Source organism: Macaca thibetana, chromosome 5, assembly GCF_024542745.1.
Source record: "Macaca thibetana thibetana isolate TM-01 chromosome 5, ASM2454274v1, whole genome shotgun sequence".
Taxonomy (NCBI): Eukaryota; Metazoa; Chordata; class Mammalia; order Primates; family Cercopithecidae; genus Macaca; species Macaca thibetana.
The window spans coordinates 28,372,024-28,399,495 of record NC_065582.1 but is presented as its reverse complement, the minus strand read 5'-3'; the positions used below and the strand labels follow the sequence as shown (position 1 = coordinate 28,399,495).

Sequence of the window (27,472 nt, the reverse complement as noted above, 5' to 3'; positions counted from 1 at the left end):
CTCCGCCTCAAAAAAAGCAAAACAAAACAAACAAAAAACCCAGTAAATATCTGGTTCTCTGCATAATTTGGATTACCAATGCATTCTGTAACTTATGTGAATACAAACAAACTGTCTCTGGTATCATGAAGAACGCAGAAATACAAATGTGGTAAATAAGGTGGTCTAACATGTATATATACAACTTGAGTCCCGAATTAGGGAGCCTTGGAGATCCACCCATGTTTGTTATGTAGACACTATTAGACAAGTACTGAAAGAAAACAGATGTTGAGACAAAGGAGAGGAGAAAGGGTTTGGTGTCTTAATATATCATTAAATAAAGGTATTTAAGTCTGAAAACTTCTGGAAACACTGCAGGCCTGGGTCTCTCACTGATCTAGTTAGTAGTTATGATAGTTTCGCATTGTTTTACTTTTATGCTTCTCTACCAATCAGGTTCCTAAGACAGGCAGAGAGTCCCTACCCACTTTTTGTAACTGAAAATTGAATTGGGATTTTTCTCTTGGTTGCCGATGTGTGTAAATTAACCACTCTCTCTGTTCCTTCCTGCCACAAATAATGTATAAGATTGCCTCATAGGAAATAGAGCCGTCAACATAATCCTTTCTGTTTTCTACAGAGTTTCTTTTAGTTACTCTTTCCCAGTGCCCCCTTTTTTGTAAAAAAATAATTAATACATTTTGGTATGAATTTTAATTAATTACAAATGTATAACTTTTTTATCCATTGTTCATCAACAAATGTCCTGTCCATCAGCTAGAACATTCTACTTAATATTTCGTGAAAAACAATGATTTTCCACAGCTATTGAAAAGCACTCCAAAATACTTTGTCAAATTATTTTCAATCTATCTTTGGCAGCCAAATTTCCAACACCTACATAATTCATTCCTAGCTTCGAGGTGTTTCACTGATTTTCTTCTTGTCTGAATTTTCACAGAATTTTTATTTTGTGACTTATAATTTGGCAATGAATCATATATTATATTTCCAATTAAAATGTTAGCCTTTGCTATTCCTGTATTTCTACATTTCCCAAACATAATGCTGAAGGTACAATATTTGCTTAGTAAATACGTGTTTAAATGTCGCTTATAATAGCCAAAAAAAAAAGAGTCAAGAAGTGGTGTATGTTACTCAATCATTATATTAAACACTATGCAATGTCATGCAGAATCATTGAGAAACTGAATTCTAGAGTAGTACTAATCAAAATGTGGTCTGTAAACTGCTACCAGTTGACATACAATTTGCTACCAAGCTGAGGATTGCATAGATATTGAAATTAACCATTGAGAACCTTTTATAGCAATTTGACATTGCCGTAATTTCCCTGTATGTGATCAGTAGACCTATCTAATTTAATAGTATTTAAACCAGTTTGAGTATTGTCAAATTTGCCTGGAGGATTTCATGTAGTGAAAACTATCCACTGGTTTTTACAAGAGAAAAACAGAATGAGCAAAACTCAGTGATTTTTTTCTCCCACAGAGTTTAGGAAGCACTGATTTCATGCTTTTTTATTGTAGCTCTCTCTCTTTCTCTCTTTCAGTCTTTCTTTTAAGTATATATTTTTAATGAAGCTGTCACAATCTGAGTCTATTGCTGTAAATTTTGAAAGTGAATAATAAAATACTTGGAGAAAAAATGTTCAGTTTGTCAAATGCAAGGAATATAAATAATTATTCTGAATGAGGATTTATTCAGTTTGTCATAAATCAAGGCAAATACAACACAGTTACTTTTGTACTGAATTAGAATATTCAGGTTTGGATTCCTAGGATTATTTATAGTCATGTAGAAATATTTGTCTATATACACACATGATCAAGACTGAACTATTTGTGAATACGCTAGATATAAATTCCTTTCAATATCGCTTTGCAATATTGGAAAAAATCAATCTTACAAAAATGCATTGAACTATTTGGTAGCATTGAATAGTCTCCTCATTTGACCATTTTTTTAAAGCACTGACGATAAAATACTTTCAGTTATTTTTTAATTGCTTATAACCAAAGCAATATATTTTTTTCTAAAATGAGATATATTAAATTTATCCCATTCAATTTCCGATTTCATTTATAATATCATAAGCAGTCTTTCTCATATTAGTCAGAATATACGTAGTCATGGTAACTTGGGGGCTGTATTTGCCTACTTTGTGCTACATGGACACACTTATGTAGCATGATTTTGCTTTAGGATATCAAGGTCCAAAGGCTACATTACAGAATTGTTTCTTCTTTCTTTTAATATATTATGTCTTTCAGCAATACAATAAAAACAAAGCTTATAACACTATGCTATCATAAGCTGAGCATTGTTTTCTCTTTACAGATAGCATATTAGAGAGGTTAAAAATAACAGGTTTTGAGGCCAAAGAGACCTCAGTGTAATGTCCAAAGGTGTACTTATATTGTCTGTGCAAGTAGACCTGCTGAGGCTTGTTACCTCATTGGTAAATTGGGTATAATAATATTAGCTATCACATGGAGTTATTGTGAGAAGTACATACAATCATATTTGAAAAGGTCAAGTGATCAATAAAAGTTACCTCCTATTTTCATATAGAAAATTATCGATGTGCTACATTTGACAAAAACTGTAACAGTCTACATGTTTTTGATGCAAACGTAAAAAAAAAAATTACCAAATGTTTTGGAAGGAAGTTTGCTGTGCATGTTCAAGAGATTTAGAAAGCTACTTTAAATGTGGCATGATTATTGCATATAGGGCAAGAAGAATTTTGTTCTGTCTGGTGTTTGGCAGTTCCATGACTGAACAAATCACTTGATCTTTCTCATTTCTTTACCTGAAAATTGAGAGGATTAAATCAGAAGTTTGTCAATTTTTTTTCATGAAAAAAAAACCAATTTATTTGAATTATTTCAACTCTGCTTAAATGTAAAATGTTATAGTGGTTTATAAAAATATTGAATTAGAAAAGAAAAATTGGTTTAAAAAGACACAACTGTAGGGTGTTAAATTTCAAATGCTTACAGAACATAAAAACCAAATTCTAGATGCTTTGTGAATGTAGGACTAGGTGGTAGCTTTTCTGGCTTTTATAGTTATTTTAAAGGAGCTGAAATCCTAGCTAGGGGGAAGGTCCAGGTGCCATTAGACACTGAGAACAGGAGAGGCAGGCAGGCATTTAATGTCTGTTGGGAAAGGCATATATTTGAATAGTAGGGAAAGCAAATTAAATATCAAGACAAAAGGTCTAGAGTTAGATCCAAAAAATAGTAAATAGAGCTTGACAAAAAGGTGTTGGAATTGAAACAATATTAAAGCAAAAATAATAGAAAATGACTGGATGGATATTGGTAATTGCAAATTGTATGAACAATGAGGGTTTATGGATCAAACTAATTTAAACCTAGTATGGGTAAGTTGGAATTAAAGAATTAGATGTGTTTAAACTTTCCTCGATATGATGACTATTTGAATTGTATAGGAGCAGTGATATTCTTTCTTTAACTTGTGGCACACAGCACAGTTAGTGGGTTGGTTAGTGAGGGAAAATAAAATAAAACTAAAGAAAATAATTACCACGTAACACATGAAGTTAAGTGACCACCAACTGTTGATTAATAAATTCTTATCATGAAAAAGTCAATAAAATATTTGTTTTAAGTGCCAAAAGTATACATCTTTCTGTGCAGTTTTCCTGACAATAGATATCCAGCCTTTTTATTAAACATTGAAAAGAGGGAGTTTGGGATACTTTCTTAATGCAGCTTTTAAAACATGGCTGCAGGAATTAAAATGTAATTTGTTTTGGTTTGTTTTTGTACTTCAGTCCTATCATGTAGAATTCATTTTCTCAGCTGGATTTTTCATGTAATAGGTTTTTTTTAATTTCAAAATCTGCATTATATTCGTTTTATTCATATGACCAGAAAATAGAGACATGAATTCTGTTGAAATAAAAACTCTAGTTTTTAAAAGACATTTTATATGAATTCTAGTTGGATTTAATTTACTCTGATCCTCTGAATTTCTAATATTATTGTGGAATTAATTTCATTATTTCTTATTACAAATTCATAAAATAATCAAAAACAAACTTTTAACGAAAAGTGTCATACAGTTTGAAGATGGAACATCTGATATAATACAAGTTCTCCTTTCTCCCTCTTAAATGTTTCTCTCTCCTTTTAGTAATGACACACGAGTTCTGATAACACATGTTGTACAATTTCTATTTTTGGGAAACTTAATTGAGGAGTGAGACAGATTTTATTAATTACTATTCTAGATATGCATATGTAGGCTTTCCCTGTGATTATCTCACTCTGTTTACTAACTAAAAAATGTTGACATGGAAGGATAAATCAGGTGGATTTTGTGATTGCTGGATTATCCACATTTGATTCAGTACAGTATATCACTTAGGAATTAAACTTTTTTTTCCCTGTGGCACATAATCTCACAATACAGCTGGTGCTTCGTTCTTCCATCTTTCCATATTGTCTGGTACAGAAGTGCCTTACATGGAACAAAGGCTTAATAGGGTTTGCAAAACTACAATTGACTGAAAAAATTACTCTGAAATGAAATCAATTTATCTTTAAAAACTATAAATGTTTTACAGAGATAATTATATGTGTTTAATTTTTAAGCGTTATTGTAATTCACACATAAATTTGTGCTACATAAGAATGACTAAAAGAGCTTTGCATTTGATTTCATACAGTTATGTGGTAAAGTAATATTGGACAAAGATTGTTATATATGTATACTATTGCTATGTTTTATCATTTAAAGGAAACCCATAAAAATGACTTTTTTTTTTTTGAGACGAGTCTTGCTCCTAGTAGCATGATTTCAGCTCACCGCAAGCTCTGCCTCCCGGGTTCACGCCATTCTCCTGCCTCAGCCTCCCAAGTAGCTGGGACTACAGGCGCCTGCCACCACGCCTGGCTAAATTTTTGTATTTTTAGTAGAGACGGGGTTTCACCGTGTTAGCCAGGATGGCATCGATCTTCTGACCTCGTGATCCGCCCGCCTCGGCTTCCCAAAGTGCTGGGATTATAGGCATGAACCACCGCGCCTGGCCAAAAGATTTGTTTTTTAAAAAAGCATCATTTACTTAAAGACTTTGGCTCTGTACCTACCTTCATTTGATATGAAAACATAGAAATAAAAAGCACATTATCTTTGTCCATTACATTGATAACTATACATTTATTATCATATTTATAAAATATTACATCTTATCTGGCCTCTTTTTTTTTTTACTGAAAATTTAAATAGGGTTCCAGGCCACATTATCCATTTTAGGAAAATTCTTCAGAGTAACAACTTGAAAACAATATTGAGAATTCACAAAACCTGACCCGGTGATTTAGTTCAGTGTAAATCCTTAGAAATATATACAGATTATATAATCAGTATGCTATTATTTAATCCTATCTTTTAATTTTTCAAGTAAGTTCAAAAGGGAGCTATCAGCTATTAGATATCTTTTGTGAAATTATATTAGCTACTGTTTAGTGAAAATCACTGATTACAGAGTTAAGTTTTGAATGTAAATGATACTAGATATATACATTTTTAAACATGTAATCTTTCTCCTTTGCTCCTATCATAAGGAGTTAATTTTTTACTTTAAAATAGAGATGGGATAGAACTGATTGCTTCTTTTTCAGGGTGGAAGCAATAACACTTAGGAGAGAGCCTACAGGCCGGGCGTGGTGGCTCATGCCTGTAATCCCAGCACTTTGGGAAACAGGTGGGCAAATCACCTGAGGTCAGGACTTCAAGACCAGCCTGGTCAACATGGTGAAACCTCGTTTTTACTAAAAATACAAAAATTAGCTGGGCGTGGTGGCACGCGATTGTAATCCCAGCTACTGTAGAGGCTGAGGCAGGAGACTGGCTTGAACCGGGAGGCAGAGGTTGCAGTGAGTTAAGAACACGCCACTGAAATCCAGCCTGGGCAACAGAGTGAGACTCTGTCTCAAAAAAAAAAAAAAAAAAAAAAAGAAAAAGAGAGAGAGAGAGAGAGACAGCCAACAAATAGATCCCATTCCCCATTCCAGCAGAAACACCTTGGTAGAGTTTTCAAGCAATATAGTTATGCTGCCAGTAGTTGCACCCTTGAAATGTGTTTTATGTTAAATTTTCTTTAAAGCTATACAAATGAGATTTATAATAGGATTGTACAATATGCAGCCACATATCAATTTCATCTTCCTTTTACCCTTCTATATCTTTAAGACAGCCTAGTTTCCTGATCTTTTGAAAAATATTTAAATTAGGAGAAATTCAGTAGTATTATTTCTCTTTTTGTGCCCTCAGTGTACATCTGTCTATAAGAGCAACCATTACACTTGAGTGTGCTTAAAATTTCTGTATCTGTTATGTTATTATTTTCTCTCCCCTGCCTATCACAATGCTTGACACAAAGCAAATTCCAAATATGGATAAACAAGTAAACAAACCTCCGTGCATGAGTGATAATTTGGAAGTCAATATTAAATGGGTCAAATTTAGATCTCATCTATAAACTACTGTAGAGGCATACTATGAAATATTTATTTTAAAATATAGCCAGAACATAACTTCTAGTACACCTTTCTGTTAACATGTATATATGCATATATATGTAATATGTGTTTACATGAAAACAGCAGCTGCTTTAATTCTGTTGTTTTCTAAAATTAAAAAATAGGTGGACAGCATAGCTCATGGCGCAACTATGTTTTTGCTTGGCAAGTTCTAGATGAAATATTGACTCTGCCATTAATTTGCCAAGCAACCCATAATATGTCCTCTAAAATGGGATCAACAACATTTTGAAAATAAATGACTAAGATAGAAAAAAACGAGTTATAATGAGCAATAAGTTGGCAGCTTACACACTAAAATATGAATGATAATTTTGAAGTTTAAGCTATTTTCATTGTAATTCTTATTATATAGTTCTTTCTTAATTTCCATGCAGACAACATGGTATATAAAATAATTATATAGTACATGGAGAAATGTAAATGTATTTTTAAATACTGAAGAGTTAATTTTTAATATTTACCAATAGAAACATTTAGTAAAATAAAATTGAAACCAGTTTCTCATAGTATACTTTCCTTCCCTCACCACCTCCAGACTGATATTTGTGACTTTTTTAAAATATGGAAAAAATTTTTAAAGAAATGGATGTCTTCACTGTTAAATTGAAATTGTGAGAACTATTGTTGAAATATCAAAAGTAAACAGTGAGAAATGAAGCCAGTATTCAGAAACTTATAGTTAAATGAAAATTTTTAGAAATGTTGAGAAAAATAAAAGCTAAAGATGTAATCATTATATTGTAAATCTAACCCATGAGTATGCAAAATAATTACATAATTTTCAATATATTTAGGAAGAAAAAGTTATTAGAATTGTATAAGCAAAATTATTGTCTTTCATAGAAGAACACCAACAGACAATATTTAATATTGATAATTCAAGAAATACCATCGCTAACTACCTTTTTTAGTGATTAAATGTAGCAATTGATCGAGCTGGCACTAGACATAGGGAAACATGAGGGAATAATATATTGTATTTTATAATAAAATATTTTGTTTTATTTTATATTTGCCATGAAAATATATTACCTGGAAAAAATAGGTCCTTTTTTGTGTTAAAATTAATCTTATATGAAAAGACTAAGTATTCTTTAAGACACATCTAATATGATAGATTTGTGTGATTTTGTAAATCTCAAGTAAAAGGTTTTGATGTTTAAATATATTTGTATCAATATTTTTTCTGTCAAAATCTTCAATTTTACCTTTAAGAAGTTTCTATTGAAAAATCTAAATAACCTTAAACACGTTTATTTGTAAAGTGTGTGGAATGCACTTTTACATGTGTGTAAGTGAGTCCTTATTAATCATATAAAAATGTTGTCGATGGATTGTCTGAAACACACATCATTCTGATCACATTCATCCAAATACCTTGGCTACTTGTTAGCGATAATCTCTTGAAAGGACTTCATATGCTGCTTGGCCCACTTAATAATGCTATACAACTCCATTACATTTATGAGCTTTCCACTGTTGTTCTCCCCAATTTTAGGCTTACATATTAAAGCTTAACAGAAACACAAAGTGAGAATTATAAAACAGTGTGATTATTAAGGAAGCTTTATAAGACCTCTTTACATCTACGATGTCAAGCACTGATTTGTTAAATTCATTTCTTTTTAAATTTACAGAATAATCTTCTAAGGAATAGTTAGAAGTAGTTTACATTCCTCTCTTCAGGTAGCTCTTTGCAGGATATCACTGTAACCACAAAGGGACTAAGGCTCACGTTGTTATCATTCTATAACTCTGTAAGTTAAGCCAGGTTTGAAAAGAGACACCCTGAGGAAAAAAAATAAATAAATAAGTGGGGAAACATTTTGATTCCCCTTCTGAAAGATGGTGGTGTTGTATTCAAAAGGTTACTCACTGGCTTCATGGGGAAATGGATTGTCTGCATCATGTAAAGGGGCTGGTATTTCAAACGACTATTTTTGAGGACCAAGTTTGCAGAAGTATAACTGGACTAGAAACAGAGCAAGGGAACTGATGAACACCCTGAAGGTTGCTTTGCTTGAGATAAAGGTCAACAATAGCAGAAAAAGAAATGTGGACCATTGAGCTTCCCAGTTTCTAATCTCAGTTTCAATTTCTTGAAACGTAAGTATTCTGGACATTACAAACAACCTGTTCCTATGCAAGAATTCTTTTCTAACAGACTGGTAACAGTAGTTTATAAAGGTAAAATAATTTTGGCTTGTGGAAACTCCAAACCTGGATAACAGACATTTTAGAGGAGACTTACATCAGACTCCCTGTATAAAGTATAATGAGTTCAGTTCTACAGTTCAGTATAATTTAAGTTAGCATTAAAACCGGGTATAGGCTGGCTGAGATGGCTCATGGCTGTAATCCTAGAGCTTCAGAGGTTAAGTCAAGAGAATCTCTTGAGCCCAGGAATTAGTGACTAGCCTGGGCAGCTTGTGAGGCCCCATCTCTGCAAAAAATTGAAAATAATTAATCGGATTCAGTGGTGTGCACTTGTAATTTCAGCTACCCACGAGGCTGAGGTAGAAGGATCCCTTGAGCCCAGGAACTCAACACTGCAGTGAGCTATGAATGCACCACGGCACACCAACCTCGGCGAAAGAGTGAGATCTTGTTTCAACAAAACAAAACAACAACAACAACAAATCAGTAATAGATCTTTCAGGTTCCACAATATAAGACATATGCATAATAAGACACATGGTTTTCTTTAAACTTATTTCAGGATCCATTAAATAATAAGTAATACCATGGCATATGTGAAGAGCAGCAGCTAGATCTGTAACAAGCAAAGAAGGTGACTGAATGAAGAAGTGTCAAAGAATAAAAGAGTAATAGATAAGGATGGAACCGTGGTAGAAAACCAGAAGAGTAACCAAGTTGGTGATCTTGGGAAAGCTTGTTTTTGAGCCTGTAATTTTAAACATATTTCCAAACTCCTTTTCAGTTTGAGTCCTGAATCCATAAGTCTGAAATATAATTCTATTTGCTTGAAGTTCATACTCTAGGTGACATGATGAAATCATGTGTACAACTGGGATAAATATAGAAATAATCGTATCTAGTAAAGCTACATAACAAGATGGAAAAAAGACGAAAAATAACTAAAAGTCTGTTGTACATATCCTCACCAACTCACTATCAAAACGTGAAACCTAACGTAATCTGACATTACATCAAAATTGAGTTTTTATTTCAGCAGGCACAACACCATTTTCTGAGAGATTTGATTCTACACTCTAAATATATCAGGTCTTATTTAAACTTTATTGATCAATGAGTTATATTGGGAAGTACACTGCTGCTCTCTCCTAATGGAGACCATGAATTTGAAAAATATTATATTCATATTTAATCCCTTTTCATGGGAAAAAATGATTCCAAAAGACTCATTTCCACCACTGGTACTCAAGAAATCTGTCTTCTAAAATGAAACACATTAGTGCTTTTTTCGGTACTAAAAACTCATATACAGTGCATTTACACAGGAACTTATCACTACGTGATCCTGAATTAATAGATCCATGAGGTTATAGTCACTCTGAAACAATTCAATGATAAATTACTCTATGAAACATTTTTCACAAACACATTGAAAGAAGAATATTGTTTCATGGCAATTGTAAATTAAGGAGAAGTATTAATGTAGAGAGAGAATTAGATGTGTACATTTTTAAACTTAGAGAATGCATAAAACAATGAATAGCTAAGGCTTAAAGCAATGGAATTTTTGTTAAATTCATTTAACAAATGTTTCTTGGCCTGTCATATGTAAGACATTGTACCGAGCATGTTGAGAATACAAACACTAACCAAACTTAATCCTTGACTACAAGGGACAGGAAGATGTGATGGTTGATTTATACGTCAGCATGGCTAGATTATGATGCCCACTTGTTTGGTCAAATACTTGTCTGGATGTTGCTGTGAAGATGCTTGTGAGGTGACTAGCATTTATAATTAGTTGACTATAAGTAAACAGATTACCCTCCATAATGTTTATGGGCCTCATCTAATCAGTTGAAGGACTTAAGAGCAAAGACTAAGGTTTTTGTTTTTTGTTTTTTGTTTTTGTTTTTTTTTTTGAGACGGAGTCTCGCTCTGTCTGTGGCCCAGGCTGGAGCGCAGTGGCCGGATCTCAGCTCACTGCAAGCTCCGCCTCCCGGGTTTACGCCATTCTCCCGCCTCAGCCTCCCGAGTAGCTGGGATTACAGGCGCCCGCCATCTCGCCCGGCTAGTTTTTTGTTTTTTTTTTTTTTTTAGTAGAGACGGGGTTTCACCCGGTTAGCCAGGATGGTCTCGATCTCCTGACCTCGTGATCCGCCCGTCTCGGCCTCCCAAAGTCCTGGGATTACAGGCTTGAGCCACCGCGCCCGGCCAAGACTAAGGTTTTTTAAAAAAGAAGGAATTCTACCTTAAGGCTTCAACATAGAAATCCTGCTTGAGTTTCCAGCCTGCTCTATGAATTTAAGATTCAAGACTATGACTTTAACTCCTGTGTAAGTTTCCAGACTGACAGTCAGACCAGTAGATTTTGGACTTAAGACTGCAACATCATCTCTTATCTGAGTTTCCTTCTGGCTGGCAAACTCTACAAATTTTGGACTTGACATATCCCACCTGCAATTGTGTGAGCCAATTCCTTAAAATAAAACATATAGGAGATAGATAGAGAAAAAGATAGAGATAGAGGTAGAAATCAAATGACAGAAATAGAGGGAAACGTAGTGGTAGAGGTAGTGGTAGCAGCAGAGATAGAGACAGATAGAGAGAGAAATGGAGAGCCTATTGATTCTGTTTTTCTGGATAAATATTTTCTGATTGCATAATATTCAACAAATTTCTCATGAAATTACTTTGTAATTAGAAATATATTCTTAAGAGAATGTAGCACCAAATAGCTTCCATACTCTGAAATTGCCATCTATCTTGTTTTTAAATGTAGAAAATATTACCTTCAAGTAAAAATTATTTACTTCAACACTTATTCTCAAAGCATAACATGATCAATGCACTTCTCATTCTATTAGGATATACTTGTATGTACATGACAGTATTTGTGTATATATATATTCCAATTATTTAAGCTTATTTTATATTAAGGAATGAAAAATGGCAGAGTAATATAAAAGGAATTTAATTTACTCTAGCCTCTTTTCATATATATGGCATATAATAATTACATAAGAAATATATTTCTTTTATGTCATGAGTGTTTCTCCATATATTTTGTTATTTAAAAATCGTAAGCAGAAATAAGTTATAACAATTCCCTTTTTTATATTATTCTTGGTGCTTTACAAAATGTTGGTCACCTTAAATTTTGAGCTGTATTTTAATTTCAACATCCAATGCAGTAAAAATGTTATGTGTTTTCAAAACCAAAACACTATTTGATAGTTTTCTCCCTTCTTAAAAATGCAAACATGCTTTTTTTTTACTCCTTTCATTACTCTTCCATAAGAGTACAGAAACCTTTATAAACTTTTTAATATAGTATAGGAATGCAAACTTTCTATCCTTGCATGTAGTTTTATGTAGAAGCATACATTTCCAGAATAACTTCATATTCTCTAATATTTGTCTCACACACAATATGACTGTAGATTTCCAGGGGCTGTGACTGATATAATCTGATATAGCAGATTAGTTATTAGTAACTAGTTATCCCTGCTTTGTCACTGTTGGTGTATGTTTGTGGATAAGGGTTCATTGTTTGAAGAAAATAAGTTAAAGATGTCATCATTGGTATTTGGTTTCTATTTCCTCTTTAATATTTAATTTCTTATCAGAAAATTATACATAGTTTGTATATGTAATTTTTCTCTGTATCTATTATATATTATGTATATTTATCTATGTAGGTATACATAAATATATATGTATACATAGAGAGCTGTATACATCACATTGCTTTGTCCTACATCTCTATGATGTCTCTATGTCTGTGTATATACATATAAATATATATGTATACATAGACAAATACACATATTTAATTGGATACATAGAGAAATAATACGTGTATGCATAGATAAATAAATATACACAATTCTACCTTGTTTTTCTTTAGTTGTTTTAGGAGGACATCTGAGTATTATAAAGCTTTAAAGAGAGAGAAATTCAGGTAAATAACGCTCACATCCTTGTTGCCTTGACATGTTACAAAACTGTCACATCAAATTTTAGCTTGTTTTTTTTAACTTGAGATTCCAAGTTATTAAATTAACTCACCCAGAGCTGTCAAGAAATGTTCTGGGAAAGCAAAGCATGCTCTTTAAGACTTGAGTCACATAGTAATGAAGCATTTACTGATACCCTGAAATAGCACACATGTGGTGCAGGAAGAACATTCTTTGTCTCTAAATTTGCAAATCAAATACCTGAAGTGATAGTTTTGTGATGAAAAGTATGAATTTCACAGCCTATCTTATTAGTATTAGTAATTGAAGTTTCAAATTCTGTGATATAGCCAAGACATATGTGTTATTAGCTGAAAAACTGCTATTCCTGTAGAAATCAGAAACACTCTCCTATAAAATTATTTTGTTCTGATCTAAATAATAATATTTATATTGAACACCACACTACCTATATCTGCATGTTAGTCTATATTTCTTATTCAGAATGTTTTTGTAAAAATATGAGTGTGGCTTAAATTATTTCTTTTATCAGCAATAATTTGTTTTTATTCATGTGTTTATGTATTGCATACATATATGCACAAAACACAACTTATTCAAAGACTGACTTAATAACGATAACGTAAGATTATTAAAAAAAAATAGGGTCGGGTGAAGTGGCTCACGCCTCTAATCCCAGAACTTTGGGAGACCAAGGAGTGTGTATCACGAGGTCAAGAGTTCAAGATCAGCCTGGCCAACATGTTGAAACCACGTCTCTACTAAAAATACAGAAATTAGCCAGGTGTGGAGGCAGATGCCTGTAATCCCAGCTACTTGGGAGGCTGAGGCAGGTGAATTGCTCGAACCCAGGAGGCAGAGGTTGCAGCGAGCCGAGATCTCACCATTGCACTCTAATCTGGGTGACAGAGCAAGACTCTGTCTTAAAATAAAATAAAATAAAAATAAAATAAAATAAAATAAAATGTACAATTTAAGATTTTTTTGTATGTATAATTAAGTTATAACTTAACCAAAATGGTAAGAATTTTACTTAATAATTTAGCCTATAGCTGAAATATTTTTAAATAAAAGGACATTATATTTGTTTGTCCTACATAATACCTAGGAGGAAACTGACCTATATTATCTCCTCTCATAATTTTTTTCCTTCTTTTCATTCTAGGGCATGGATTTACAGTATAAATTATTGTCTCCATGTATTAGTATATGACAGCAACACTGCCTACTGGTAGGCTGAAATGAGGAGTTGAAAACATTTGATATTTTCCCTTATTTATCTGAATTGTCCATTCCATTGGGACCTCATGAAGAATGAGATGAAGAATAAAAATGGTTTCACATTTATAAAGCATCTAATATATACTAGCTTCCCACCAGATTATTTTATTTTATTTTCTTGTAGTAAATATTACCTATAAATACAGGAGGTATTCTAAACTGGAGAGCAGGCAAAGCTATTGCAGGTTGTGTTCATCCTGTTATTTCGCTTTTCTTACTTTCATTTTAATTACAAGCAAATATTTAGGAATACATAATATATTATTTTCCTCCTCAGATATAAAACCTAAAAAGAATAATACCGAATATCATGGGTTTCATAATTTTTTTCCAACACAAGTCTCATATATGTATAGGTTTTGTTATATTTCCAAAATATAATTCTACTTAACAAAATTTCTGCATGAAATGTCAAAGGAACTTTTTAGATACTTGCCTGAAATCCAAGGAGCTTTTCACTAGGCTTAATGTGCCTCTGAAATTCACATTCTATGGGTTGTATCACTTTGATTCCATCTTCATAAAACACATAGAACATGTTCCCAATTCCCAGACCTTAGGAATAAAAACACATTTAAATGTTCAAAATATAATTATCATAAACCTTTACAATCAAAATTCAGTGCCTCTCATATCTTTATCAGGGGATCAGTTTTCGAAGTTGTGTGATGTTAATAAAGCAAACCATATGGGACCCTCACTGTATACCCACACCACTTCGTGATATTACGCAGACATTACACTTCATTCTTCCTCAGCTGCAATTCAATGGTTTCTTTAATATAATTAAATAAATGTTTCATAGTTTAAAGCAATTATAAATAGGGATATAAACTCTTGATACATAGATTATGTTGGATACCTTCCCCACTTAATGTACGTGTTGATTAAGGAATAAAAGCACTTTCTGAAGAATCAAATTTATCTTACTACTTTTATTAGAGTTCACTAGGAAAAGTTTAATTTCTTTGCAGGAGTTTAGTTCATATAAAGATTTTTAGGAAGAAAAAGACCAAATGCCCTAGATTTTGTAGAATAAATGTTTTCTTAAACTAATTTTTGTCAAAATAATTCTAAATAGAGATCTTACATATTAGTTTTAATATTGACAATTTGGGAGGTCTATTTCTATACCTTAAACCAAACGAAGGTCTTTGAAAAATCTTAATTTAATGTTTAAATCACACTTTTCTTTTTCACACTACAGATCTGGATGTGTGGTATCGCAGAAATTCATCTCCCCCGACTTTCTAAATCCATGTCAAATGGGTGCAGGAGGCGTGTTTGAAACATGTGTAGGTTAACTAAAGCCTGAGCCCAGGGAACTTCTGCATACTCATGAACATCTATTCTCTCTGTTTCCTCTGCTTCTTCTCTGTTCCAATGTGGTCAGTCCTGAGCTCTTGTAATCCTTCCTTTTCTGATCCTCGCCTATATAGCTCTTTTGACCTGTTGTATTGGTTTACACAGTCAAATTTATTCAATATAATTATATCTTACATAATTCAGTGATAGCATGTTTTCTTTAAAAGATAACAATAATATTAAAATCTTGATTGGAAAATCAAACCATTGTTGCTTACAATGTTTACATTCTAAAAACATCTGTAAAGGGAAAGATAATTTATTTAAATAAAAAATAATTTTCTAAGCATTATTATTATTTTTTTCAATTGTGATCTCCTGCAAGGTTCAGCCTGGGCTTTCCATCTATTGATAAACACAATAACAGTTTGTTGATTTGTAAAACATATGTGTTTATTGAACTTAAGTCATATTTCATCTTACATTTTATATGTTTCGAGGGAATACTTATGATCATAAATAATAGCTGACTACTAAATTTTATTTTATTTTTCCATATAACTATGTATCCATATATTCCTAAGATTTAGAGAAAAATGTATACAAACTGAACTATTACTTCATTCATGTTTATACATAGTCTGCATACAATTTTTCTTTTGGCACATGAAATTATTTATAATAATACCTATATACTTTAAATGACTCCAGGTTGTTTGATATACCTTATTATTTTATAAATAATTCTCAGTACTTCTATTTTAATAGATGTAAGCTTTAATAGGTAATTATCCATTATAATTCCAGAGAGCAATACATAAATATGGAATATTCCTGAACAGTAGCAGAAGTGGCAAGAACTAAACTCATCACGTTTTTTATAAAATAAAGTTTAGTAGTCAGCTATTATTTATAATCATAGCTTTGTTTAAAGGAATATAAATATTATATGCACAAAAGAGAAAGCCGAAACAGAGCACCTAAGTATTTATGCAAAAGCTTTTTCATTTGTATCAGCAAAGCCTCCATGCAAACACTAACAAATCAATAACTATCAATTTAACGTTATTGGTTTCTGAATATTGTTGTTGAAACTTATAAATGTAACAAAGCCATAATGTGGTGTCTGATTTTCATTTGTGTCTGTTACATACTATGTTTGATTTTTATTACTAAGCTCTTAACATTTTTCAGTGAATGTGACTACCTTTCTTTAACTTCTCCAAAATACTGTTCGACAATTATGAATTTGAATGTGTTTGGGCCTGACAGCTACTTTAAAGTCCAGATTGTTTGTCATGTTTCTTGAAATATTTCCTTCCCTTACTGCTATGCATACTTTTATTAGTTTTTTTTACCGTATTCTACACAGAAAAGAGTCAGTGGGATTCCACTATAATTTGTTGCACTGGTGGAATTTGTGAGCTATATTTTCCACTAAATACCACTTAATCCATCTAAATCACTCTTTCAGGTTCTAGAGTATATTTTCTTGCTTTTTAAAATATGAATTACACATGAACATTTTTACAAAGCATAAACCACTTTTCAGGTTAAAAGTTACTGAAGAAATACAGATACTATTAGTTAAGATTTAGTTTTTTTATTTGACTCTTTTCAATGAGACTATAACTTCTTAGTGCTTATGAAACAGTAATGCCAACAAATTACTAAATACAACTAGATTAATTAAAATAGCAATTATAAAATAAATGCCTATATATTGGTAACTCAGCCTATGAAATAAAACTTTTCATAAGACTCATTCACAAGACTTGATATTTTGCCATTTACATTTTTGCAAGGCATTATTTTCTTCCTCATAAGTTTTATTTAGAATTTTTGCAGCAGAATTTATGATCTGAACATATGACCTGATATGTTTCTCTTTCAATTTGCTGCTTTGATATTGTGCACACATAAATTTATTAAGATTATCCTCAGCAAAGAGGAATATAAATGACCTGATGATGGAGATGTTGGAAACTGAAGACAAGTATGCACATTTTCATTTGGGACATTCATTAGCTTTATGTGTAAAAATAAAATAATATATTTGTATATATTTTTACTAACTACTAAATTTATATATATTATATTTTTGACAAGTGTAGGGATAAGAAAATAAGACAAAGAGAGATGAGAAATTTCATACTCCGCATTCAGACAGATCAGAGGCAAATCATAGCTCTAGCACTTGCGCTTTCACTGTGAGAATCTTAATTAGACTGTGTGATAATTCCCCATATCAAATTTAAAGATAATAATTATACTATGTCATGCAGCTGTTGTAAGCTTTCAATTAGGTAGAGAATGTAAAATATTTAGGAGAGTAACTCGCACACAGCAAGATTTCAAAGAAATGGTAACTTATTTATTTATTTATTTTTTGTGGATATCTATTCCTTATAACACTACTGAAAAAAGCAAATGGTGACATGGTATATAACCAGAATTTGATAACTATTCTCACTTCTCCTCAAACCCATGCTGTGGAATATAATGCTATTTAAATTTTCTATGATATAAAATGTTAAGTTCTGTTTTCCCAGAATCCTTGAGCCAGCTAGAAGATCAACTTTATTTTCTTGTGGAGCATTTCTTAAATTTGGCCCTTTTAGGGAGTCTGCCAAGCCCAAACCGTTTTCCTAATACTACTAAGATGTCATTCACAGTTTTTCTTGCATTATTATTTTTTTAAATGTAGGGTTGGTTTAGTTTTCAACAGGCTACATGAAGTATAATGTTATGTAAGATATCACAACAATTCAATGCAGAAGCAGATGTAAGAACCCAGCATCTTCTATTAAGTCAGAAAGTTAAAGGATTTGCAAAATGTAAACAATGTGTTACCTTTTAGCTTTTTGAAAACATAGCTTTAAAATGATAATATGCTATTTATGGCTCCATGTAATGGGTTTATTAGGGCTATTTTAACAAGTTAATAAATGCATATTTTAAATTTTTCTATTTGCATTTCTAATACTAAATATTAGTAGACAGAAATGCCCCCTCCCCCGCCAAACACAAAGGTCTCTAAGTTCTCAATATTTAAGTGTGTAAAGGGATCCTGAGTCTCAAACAGTCTGAGTAGTGGTGAACATTACTTCTGTCTTCATGAATGCATTGTGGTGAATTATATTACAGACATCAGTGACTTCAGTGAAAGATTCTACACTACTCTAGCCACAGTAAAGATCGGGAACATGTGCACTTTTTTTTTTTTTCCTATTTCAGGCTCTAGTGAAGGCAGACACAAACACTTTTTTTTTTTTTTTGGGCGGGGGTTGTTAATCTAACAGAGTATAGTGACTCCAGATGTTATCCATAATTTATTTGTTCCTTGAGAGCTTTCTTTCTGGTTTTTCTTTCTATACACAGAAAAGACATAAGCAAGAATTACTCCTGCAGTCTTACAAGACAGAAGTATTTCCCAGAGGATTTTCTAATCAATATTGTACCCTGAAATACATGAAATGGACTGAAAAAAAATGGATATAATGCACATTCCTATCTCTATCCTTTGGGAATGGGAACCACTCAAAAACAGTAGTGTATTGTGAAATATAGTTATACTACTTATTATATACAGTGGATATATACCATGTAATTTATTTCAGCAATACAATTTGATTAATTTCTGATTATTGGATGCATGTTTATGTGCATCATAAAAAAGATTTTATTGTGATGTTTTTCTTCCTCTGACTTAATTGTCATTAGTTTTGCATTCATGTTATAGTCCATGAGAAGTTGTAAGTATGATGTAGTGATTTGGTAGCCAATCAAAGGTGTTTCAATAAATTATGGTGTTACACAAAATCCTTCATTGGTGGATATTATCCTTTTTACTTTCAAGTGATCCTAAAGGTATGCATATTTTAAAATATAGAAGAAATCTCCCCTCTTTAGATAAAGAATATTCTTTAGGCAAGAATAGATTGTCTGCATTGCATTTCTCACTGAATAACTCAGCACGGATAGATTTTTGGTTCATGAAAGTTCTCATTCACTATATCCTGACTTTGGAGATAAAATTGTCTTTGTACACAGAGCAAAATCATATCATTGCACCACAATAAAGTCTTTATATTATGTTCAACTATAACAAAACTAGATTATCCTTTCATTCTTGCTAAAAAAATTTTTTGGGAGTGAGTGTGTCAAGCTCTTTTTTAGGCCCTGTTAATCCAGGAAGTGGGCACCATCTGACCACTATGTATATTGGCCAGAGTGATATTATATAAAACCAGTCCTTTTGAGTAAATATACAATCTCCTTAACTTCTAAAGGTGTACTGAAAAAAACTGAATGGACATCTTCATTATTAACTTCACACACTAATTAGCAGGGCAAATGTTATAATATAATAGAATATTTGTTTGCATTATAAATGGCATTGGTTGCAATCATACATAATTATATCTATGCACACCATGTGTATCACACATGCATGTATATAATTTAAGCCAATGTCATCATATGCCTGTATGTACATGTGCACATGTATAGATATCGCTGCTAATGGATACCTCTTGCAAGATCACATTTTTTATTTAAAAATTGTAAAATGATTTAGAAAGCTTAGATTGACTTAAGTTTTTAGCAGACAGGTTAGTGAAATGGCCAGTGGAAATAACAACTGATTGATTGTGATTTAATTTAACTGGCATCATGTACTAGCCATTAGAAAGCATAGTCTTCCCCTCCACCCAAATGCTATGACTAAATCTCATGTATTCAGAAGACTTATTCTGCAAAAAGTATTTTTCTTTTTATTTATTTTATATTATTACTTTTGTAGGCTCTGTTATTTTTGAGACAGGATATTGCTCTGTCACTCAATCTGGACAGTGGTGTGGGTGGCATAGAGGGCAGTGGAGTGATCACTGCAGCCTTAAGCTCCAGAGCTCAGGAGATCCTCCCACCTCAGTCTTCTGAGTAGCTGTGATTACAGGCATGAGCCATCAAGCCCGGCTAATTTTTTTTTTTTTAATTTTTTGTAGAGACAGGTTTTTGCTATGTTGCCTAGGCTATTCTCAAACTCCTGGCCTCAAGCAATCTTCCCTCTTCGGCCTCCGAAATTGCTAGGATTAAAGGTATCAGCCACCACATTTTGACCTTTTTGATTTTAAATATTATTTCAGTATTATTTTGAGGTAGTAATTGTTTTATTTGTTTTAGTTCCACAGGTTTTTGTGGAACAGGTGGTATTTGGTTACATGAGTAAGTTCTTTAGTGGTGATTTGTGAGATTTTGGTGCACCCATCTCCCAAGCAGTATACACTGAACCCAGTTTGTAGTCTTCTATTTTTTTTCTGTAAAAAAATAGTTATACCAGAGGTTTTTGAACCACACTTAGTAGCCATATATTCTTCTGTATTTCCCAACCTCCCTGGCAGTGTGGTAATGAAATTTTTTGTGGGTAATGAAATTTTAAAATAATTTTAGGCTGAAGAGGCTAAGCTGGCCTGTTTTTAAATCTGTTTTCCCCCAACTGGATGACACTGGAAACCTTGTATTACAGATTATGAAACTAATCATGAAGTGTAATGTAATGTATTAACTTTGGTGTACAATTTCACTCCATTTCTATTTGTATTTTTTTTGGTTCAGTGTTAGCCCAACTAAATAGTGATTTATTTTAAATGTTTCTATAACATATTTTTGTGTGAATAGATACATAAATATTTATAAAGAATAAAAAGGCAATTTTCCTGAATATGAAACTTTTTTTCTGCCTTTAAGTTATTCAAATATATGAAGCCGGTGTTTCCCAAAGTATGTTGTATTCTACTCAATATTGATCCTGGGGATATTCATCAAAGTAATTCATGTGCTAATAAATTTTAAAAATTCCATGTTATATACTGACTCATCCCAAACCTCTCTTTGGAGATTGAAACTAGCATATGTAAAATTTATTAAATCCTTCAATGAATCAAATAATTTAAATTAGTGTCATTCAGTGCCTATATGATCCAAAACATATATTATAAACTTAGACCTCATAACATAAACTAATTACCCACAAAATAAACATTAGAAAATACTTTATTAAATTATATTTAATTATAAATATCATAAATATACTGAAAATGAAAACCAATCACACTGAATATTGTAATGTGTATGTAAAATACATATTAATGCATATATATTTATATGTATTATATCTATTATTTAATATATAGTAAAACTACTTTTCGGTAAGAATGGTTCACGCTTGAACCTTCTAGATTGAAAGTTTCTTTAGAGCAGATATTAGATCTTATTCATCTATGAATTTCCAATGTTTTCAAAGTGTTTTAATTTAATATGCTCTTTAAAACATTTGTTAACAAGTAAGTGAGATATTTCCTCTATTAATATTGTCATTTTATACTCCTGTAAAACATAAAGATGAGTAGAAAAGCTGAAAGTGGAACCCAGAGATGTAGAGGACATTGCGTTCCAAGATTATATATTGACGAGATTGGTAAGACAATGCGTATTAAATGCAGTTAAATTTATTTAGATTACAAACTCTTCACTAGATTCTGATGCTCATGTTTTAAAAAATAATTTTATAATTATTAATGTAAAAATAACATAGGTTTACCATTTATAGATGAGTTAAATGGCATTATGGGAGAAACGATCATTTCAACTCTTTCCATTATTGGCCCCAAACGACTTACATTCTATGGTTCTATAATTTGTTCTCTCTGAGATAGATTTTTCTTCGCTATGATAAAGAGGTAAATATATAAATATAAAACACTGCTAGAATGAAAATAAAAGTGTATCTCAGAAATATGTAGTTCATATTTGTTTTATTCTAAATTATAAAAATGGAGAGAATTTTCTTAGAAAATTTAGTTACCTATAATTTTAATTATTTGTATGAGATACTTATACCCAATGATGGGGTTCCATGATTCCTCAAGCCAGTCTATTTTCTCTGGTCACCATTATTACTATTAGTACATGCAATCATTTTTATTGTAATGCCTTGACAATAATTGCGGCATTATAAAATAACTTACAGATGTCTATGAATCAAAATCAAATATGCTGTCTTCTTTGATCTATTTTTAAAATGCTTCCTATTACAAGAAACAAGTACTCTTATGATAACTGTATATAGAAAAAAAGACTTTAATAATTTACCCAAAGACACACACTTGTTTTATGTGACTTCAAGTATCTGCAAAATATACCATATATCTATTTTTGTCAAGCACATTTTATGTGTCAAATGAAACAGTGACTCATAAGAACATTATTCTTGATGGAGAATAATTACTGAGGGTATAAATTTCCAAAAACTAATAGAATACCTTTTTAGAGAGAAAATAATGTGGTTTTATATAATGAATTTCATCATGATTTTAATTAATTTGGAAGCTTCTATTCTATACTTTTGAGGGTGGCTTGGAGTGTTGTTATTATGTATTAAAAATTACTACAAACTAATAATGTTCATGGTGGTTATCGAAGTTAATACATAAGAAAAAGTTGTTCCATATACTTTAAATTGATTTACATAGCACAGATTTGTGAGGTGAGTGCCAACTCTATTTCAAATATTGTATTGGAAGCATCTGACTCAGCAAGGTAAAATAACTCATCCAAATTTTCCCAGCAATTAACCATCAGAGCCAGATCTGTAGTATTTGGTCTCTGACTCGTTAGGTGTTATTCCTTCCATTACAATGATAAAATAAAATCAATTTTTAAAATGCTCAGAGAACTCTTGCCCAGAGGGAAGACAATATAATTAAATGTGTTTAATAGATATTATCACGCTTGTAATCCCAGCACTTTGGGAGGCTGAGGAGGGCAGATCACCTGAGGTCAGGAGTTCGTGACCAGCCTTGTCAACATGGTGAAACCCTGTCTCTACTAAAAACACAAAAATTAGCCAGGCATGGTGGCGGGCCCTGTAACCCCAGCTACTCGGGAGGCTAAGGCAGGAGAACTGCTTGAACCCTGGAGGCGGAGGTTGCAGTGAGCCGGGATCGCACCATTGAACTCCAGCCTGGGCAACAAGAGTGAAACTCCATCTCAAATAAATAAATATATAAATAAGTAAGTATTGATACGTCAAGACTACTTTCATTAACGACTGAATTATTATATTTAAAGTTGAAATATTTGAAGTGGAATAAAAATGGAGGGTATAGTTACACTGGAACTTCTTTAATAAACCCAGGTTTTAATGGAGCTCATGCAAAATATTTAAGGAGCAACAAGTTCTAAGAGAGAAAAAAGAAAGTAAGTGGACTGCTTCATCCTTGAGTACAGAATTGAGATGGCTAAATTCCAGAATTACTTGAGGCTTTGAGACTGACTTTCACAGGGTACAGTGACTTGGGTTCCTACAGGAAGCTATAATCAGGGAAGAGAAATTTTGTCTAAGGTGGGTTGTGAAGACAATTTTTGGCCATTGCTCACCAGGAGTGTAATGATGACTTTTAGACATTTTTCTCTTAATTTCATTTAACCACAATTGATGGACTATTTAAGTACCTGGGCAAACGCATTCTTCCCAGCCTTTGTGACTAGATGAAGAAAACCAATAACAATTGCAATAATATATGAAAATGGATACTGTTTATTGAGTGCTGATAATAACTAAAGAACTGATAACAACCCTACTGAGTATTAACAACTACTATACTCCTTTTTGTGATAAGAAGATTGTGCAGGGTAACTTGCCCTATTGTTTGTAAACTTGAGAGACTACATTTGAATCCAGGCCCTTCAAATGTAACCCAGATTTTAATATAATTTATTATATTCCCTTGATAAGGCACAGTTTTTATAAATATTCTTACTCTATGTTAATCAGAGTTTATTATGTAAATTATGTTTAACTGAGATTGTTTTTATTTCTTTGATGTAATTTTATACTCTTAAAGCATTTCAATATATCACAATGAAACTTTCTGGTTATGTATCCGTAATTAATCAAGCTGATGAGAAGTGATAAATGTGTAATGGTAGCAGGCTTACACAAGAATATTGAAATACCATTAACTGAAATATTGAATCAAAATAAAAAAGGTAATTAATGATACAAAAGATAATCAACAAATCTAATAATAATCAAGCAAAATTGTCACAACAACGTAAAAATAATTCAACTTAGTACCTTCTTCTCTCCATAATATGTTAGCTACTGCAGCATGTTGAAAGAAAAAGAAAAAGAAAAATGAGTAAAGAGAGCTTTTGCTATATAGTAATATAAATATTATTAAAGAGGTCAAAGTATCTATGATAGAATGTGTATATAAACATAGTGAAGTTAACTCAGTGAGCTACTTTAAATTAACAAAACAATAGCATGTTGGAATTAACTAATAATGCTTTGTACATTTTTTGATATAGACAATTCTTATTTGGAATACAGATTTTGTTAATAAACAAAGAACATTTTACTCTGCATTAAAAAAAAACAGGAAGCTTAAGTTAGTTTAATTGAAATGTATTTTTAGAGCAAGTTTTGGTAGTTAAAACTATTAGACTGACAGTTTAAGCTACTAATAGAAAAAGTTATACTCTTAAATCTTGCAATAATCACAATATATAATATTTTTACATAATATGAAATATTCCTGAACAAGAAGAGTTCTTGTAAATCCAAGATCTTGAACACCAAATTGGACTATTTTTAAGGAGTATGTATTTTTACTGTTTTAAAACAGACAGAAATAGATCTAAGTATACTTTGCTTCTTTCAGTACATATTGAATTGTTCTTGAACAACAGGTTTTAAAAATATTATATAGCGACTTAATCAGTAAAGAGCTAATATATTAAGATAGAAATTAAGAAAAAAATTCAATTGAAATTATTCTGAAGGAGATGCCTGCCTCTTTAATAATTCAAAGTTACAATAACACTATAAGTTCTTAAAGCAAAATCATAAAAGTGTAACTAATAGAAAATCCCATACACAGCAATTACTTCCAGCAGTTTGACCGTATTAAAACTTAATGACTTTTTTTTTTTTTCAACTGAACCCACATGTGTATGTTTCAGAGCCAAGAATGAAGCCTAGCACTCCTCACTTAGGCTTAAGGCCCGAGTCATGCAGTTTTCAGCATCTGCTATATTTCTTAAAAAAATTAATTATTAATGGTAAACATTTACAATTTTTAGTTTTTTAATTCCTTAATGGCATTTATTCAAACTTAAATACATGATGTGTGCATTCCTGTAGCACATTTTGTGCTGTTGTTCTTATGCCTGCAGTGCACTTTGAACAAATAAGAAAAAAGTATAACTTTCAATTATGAGATGAATAAGTTCTGAACATGTAATGTACAATGTGGGTGGTGATGGATGTGTTAATTGTGATAATCATTACATAATATATACATCATCTTTTCATCTTAAACATATTCAATCTTTGTCAACTAAATATGTTATAAAATGATAAAAGGACAAATCCTATTCTCAAGGAGAGGTTATAGACACAGGAGGAAAGAGAACCATGAAAATAGAAATAAACATGTAATAAATGAGGGGGAAGAAGCAAATTTCAAATTCAGCAAATGTAGACAAGACAGAATGATCATCTATGAAAAGAGGTTGGATACTGGAGGGACAGTTTCATTGAGATGCGGATGCACAAGAAATGTAATATTACCAAAGCTTTCAAGAGTGCTGTGTGGTGTAGGGGGCTAGAGAGGTTATTCCACACATGACGAAAAGAAAATATGTTCAAGGTATATCAACCAGAAACATCAGAACATATTGAGAGAACGTGTCAAATAATTTGGTATATTTGGCGTGTAAGACTGGTTTAAAAAGATAAAGCTGGATAATTTATTCATGATAAAATCAAGTAAGTCTTCACACACAATGCAAAAGAAATGGACTTTTTTGTAGTTTTAGGAAAGGTTGAACTATGATTAGTCTTATACTTCTTTCTCTGGCCTATAAAAAAACAACAAAGCATGTATTTCCTTATTCTCCCTCCACTCACTTAGTACCAATTGAGTACCTAGCATGTGTTAGATGCATTCAGCACTACCATACACAGGTTAGAACAGGCAATCTCTGTGCCCATAGAGCCTATATTCTAATCGGGCAGACAAAAAGTAATCAAATGATGACAGAAAAAAATTCAAAGTTATGAATTTAGTGTGTTATAGAAGAGAAAAACATAGTAATGTGAATGCATTTGTTGGGTGGATTAGACATTGTTAAACAGGGCGAACTTCTCTAATTATGATCAAGGTGAAGTCTAAGAAATAAGTAAGAATAAACTAAGTGAAGGGTATGATTCAATTTCCAGATAGAAAAAAAAAGCATGTGAAAAATTCTAGTGGCATATCAAAGCATCATTATTTTAAAGGAGTAAGGACATTAGAACTAAGGACAGAGACATTTTTAAGATTGGCAGTCATTTAGGAATAAATACCAAAAAATACAGACTTTGTAATACTAATATCAGATAAGATAAAATTCAAGGCCCTACATACTGAATTTAAAATTACATAAGCTGAAACATAGTATGAAAATAGGAGACAGAAACTGTTAAGGTTGGATGTAAAATAAATACATCCACAATCATGCTGTTTCTTTAACATATCACTCTCAGTATTTGAAAAATGAAGAAAAATAAAGACAAAGTTTCAAAAATACAATTATCAAGATTGAATTACGGTATTTACAATGATTGTTTTACTACACAAACAGAAAGCATTTGCCAGTTTTATTGACAGATCTACAAGGGTGGCCACAAAGGAAACCACAAAACAAAAAGCCTGGCTCTACTCTGCAAATATGTTCCAGTAAGCAGAGATTGTTTCTGCATTTTCAGACAACAAAGTAAACATGCAAATATACAAATCTTCAAACCCACAAAATTCATCAATAAATTGAATATTTTTAAAAACCAAATATAACCACAATTTATATAAAACATAACAAAAAAAGAAAATTAACGATGTGGGCCCAAAGAGTGTTAGAAAAAGGATAATGCATGGACTGAACTGAAGCACTACTGACCAAACAAGACAGACAGACAGAGAGAGAGAGACAGGAAGAGGAGGAGGAGGAGAAAGAGGGCCTTTTGATGGGTCGGGGGGAGTAGGGAGAGGGTCAGGAAAAATAACTAATGGGTATTTGGCTTAATACCAGGGTGATTCCTCAAAGACCTAAAAAAAA

At 31.9% G+C, this 27,472-nt stretch overlaps 1 protein-coding gene across 5 annotated transcripts in view; it reads right to left on the bottom strand.

Moving 5' to 3' along the window:
• FSTL5 (follistatin like 5) overlaps window positions 1–27,472 on the bottom strand; it is an 811,548-nt gene that overhangs the window by 100,547 nt on the left and 683,529 nt on the right. For 3 of the 5 annotated variants that reach the window (XM_050791292.1, XM_050791296.1, XM_050791293.1), the window contains 2 exons: window positions 24,447–24,473; window positions 14,439–14,557 (listed from right to left, as the gene is read on the bottom strand). In XM_050791292.1, coding sequence (XP_050647249.1) covers window positions 14,439–14,557; window positions 24,447–24,473 — 146 coding nt within the window. The remainder of the gene's footprint in view (window positions 1–14,438; window positions 14,558–24,446; window positions 24,474–27,472) is intronic. The other 2 variants (XM_050791294.1, XM_050791295.1) reach the window with 1 other exon arrangement.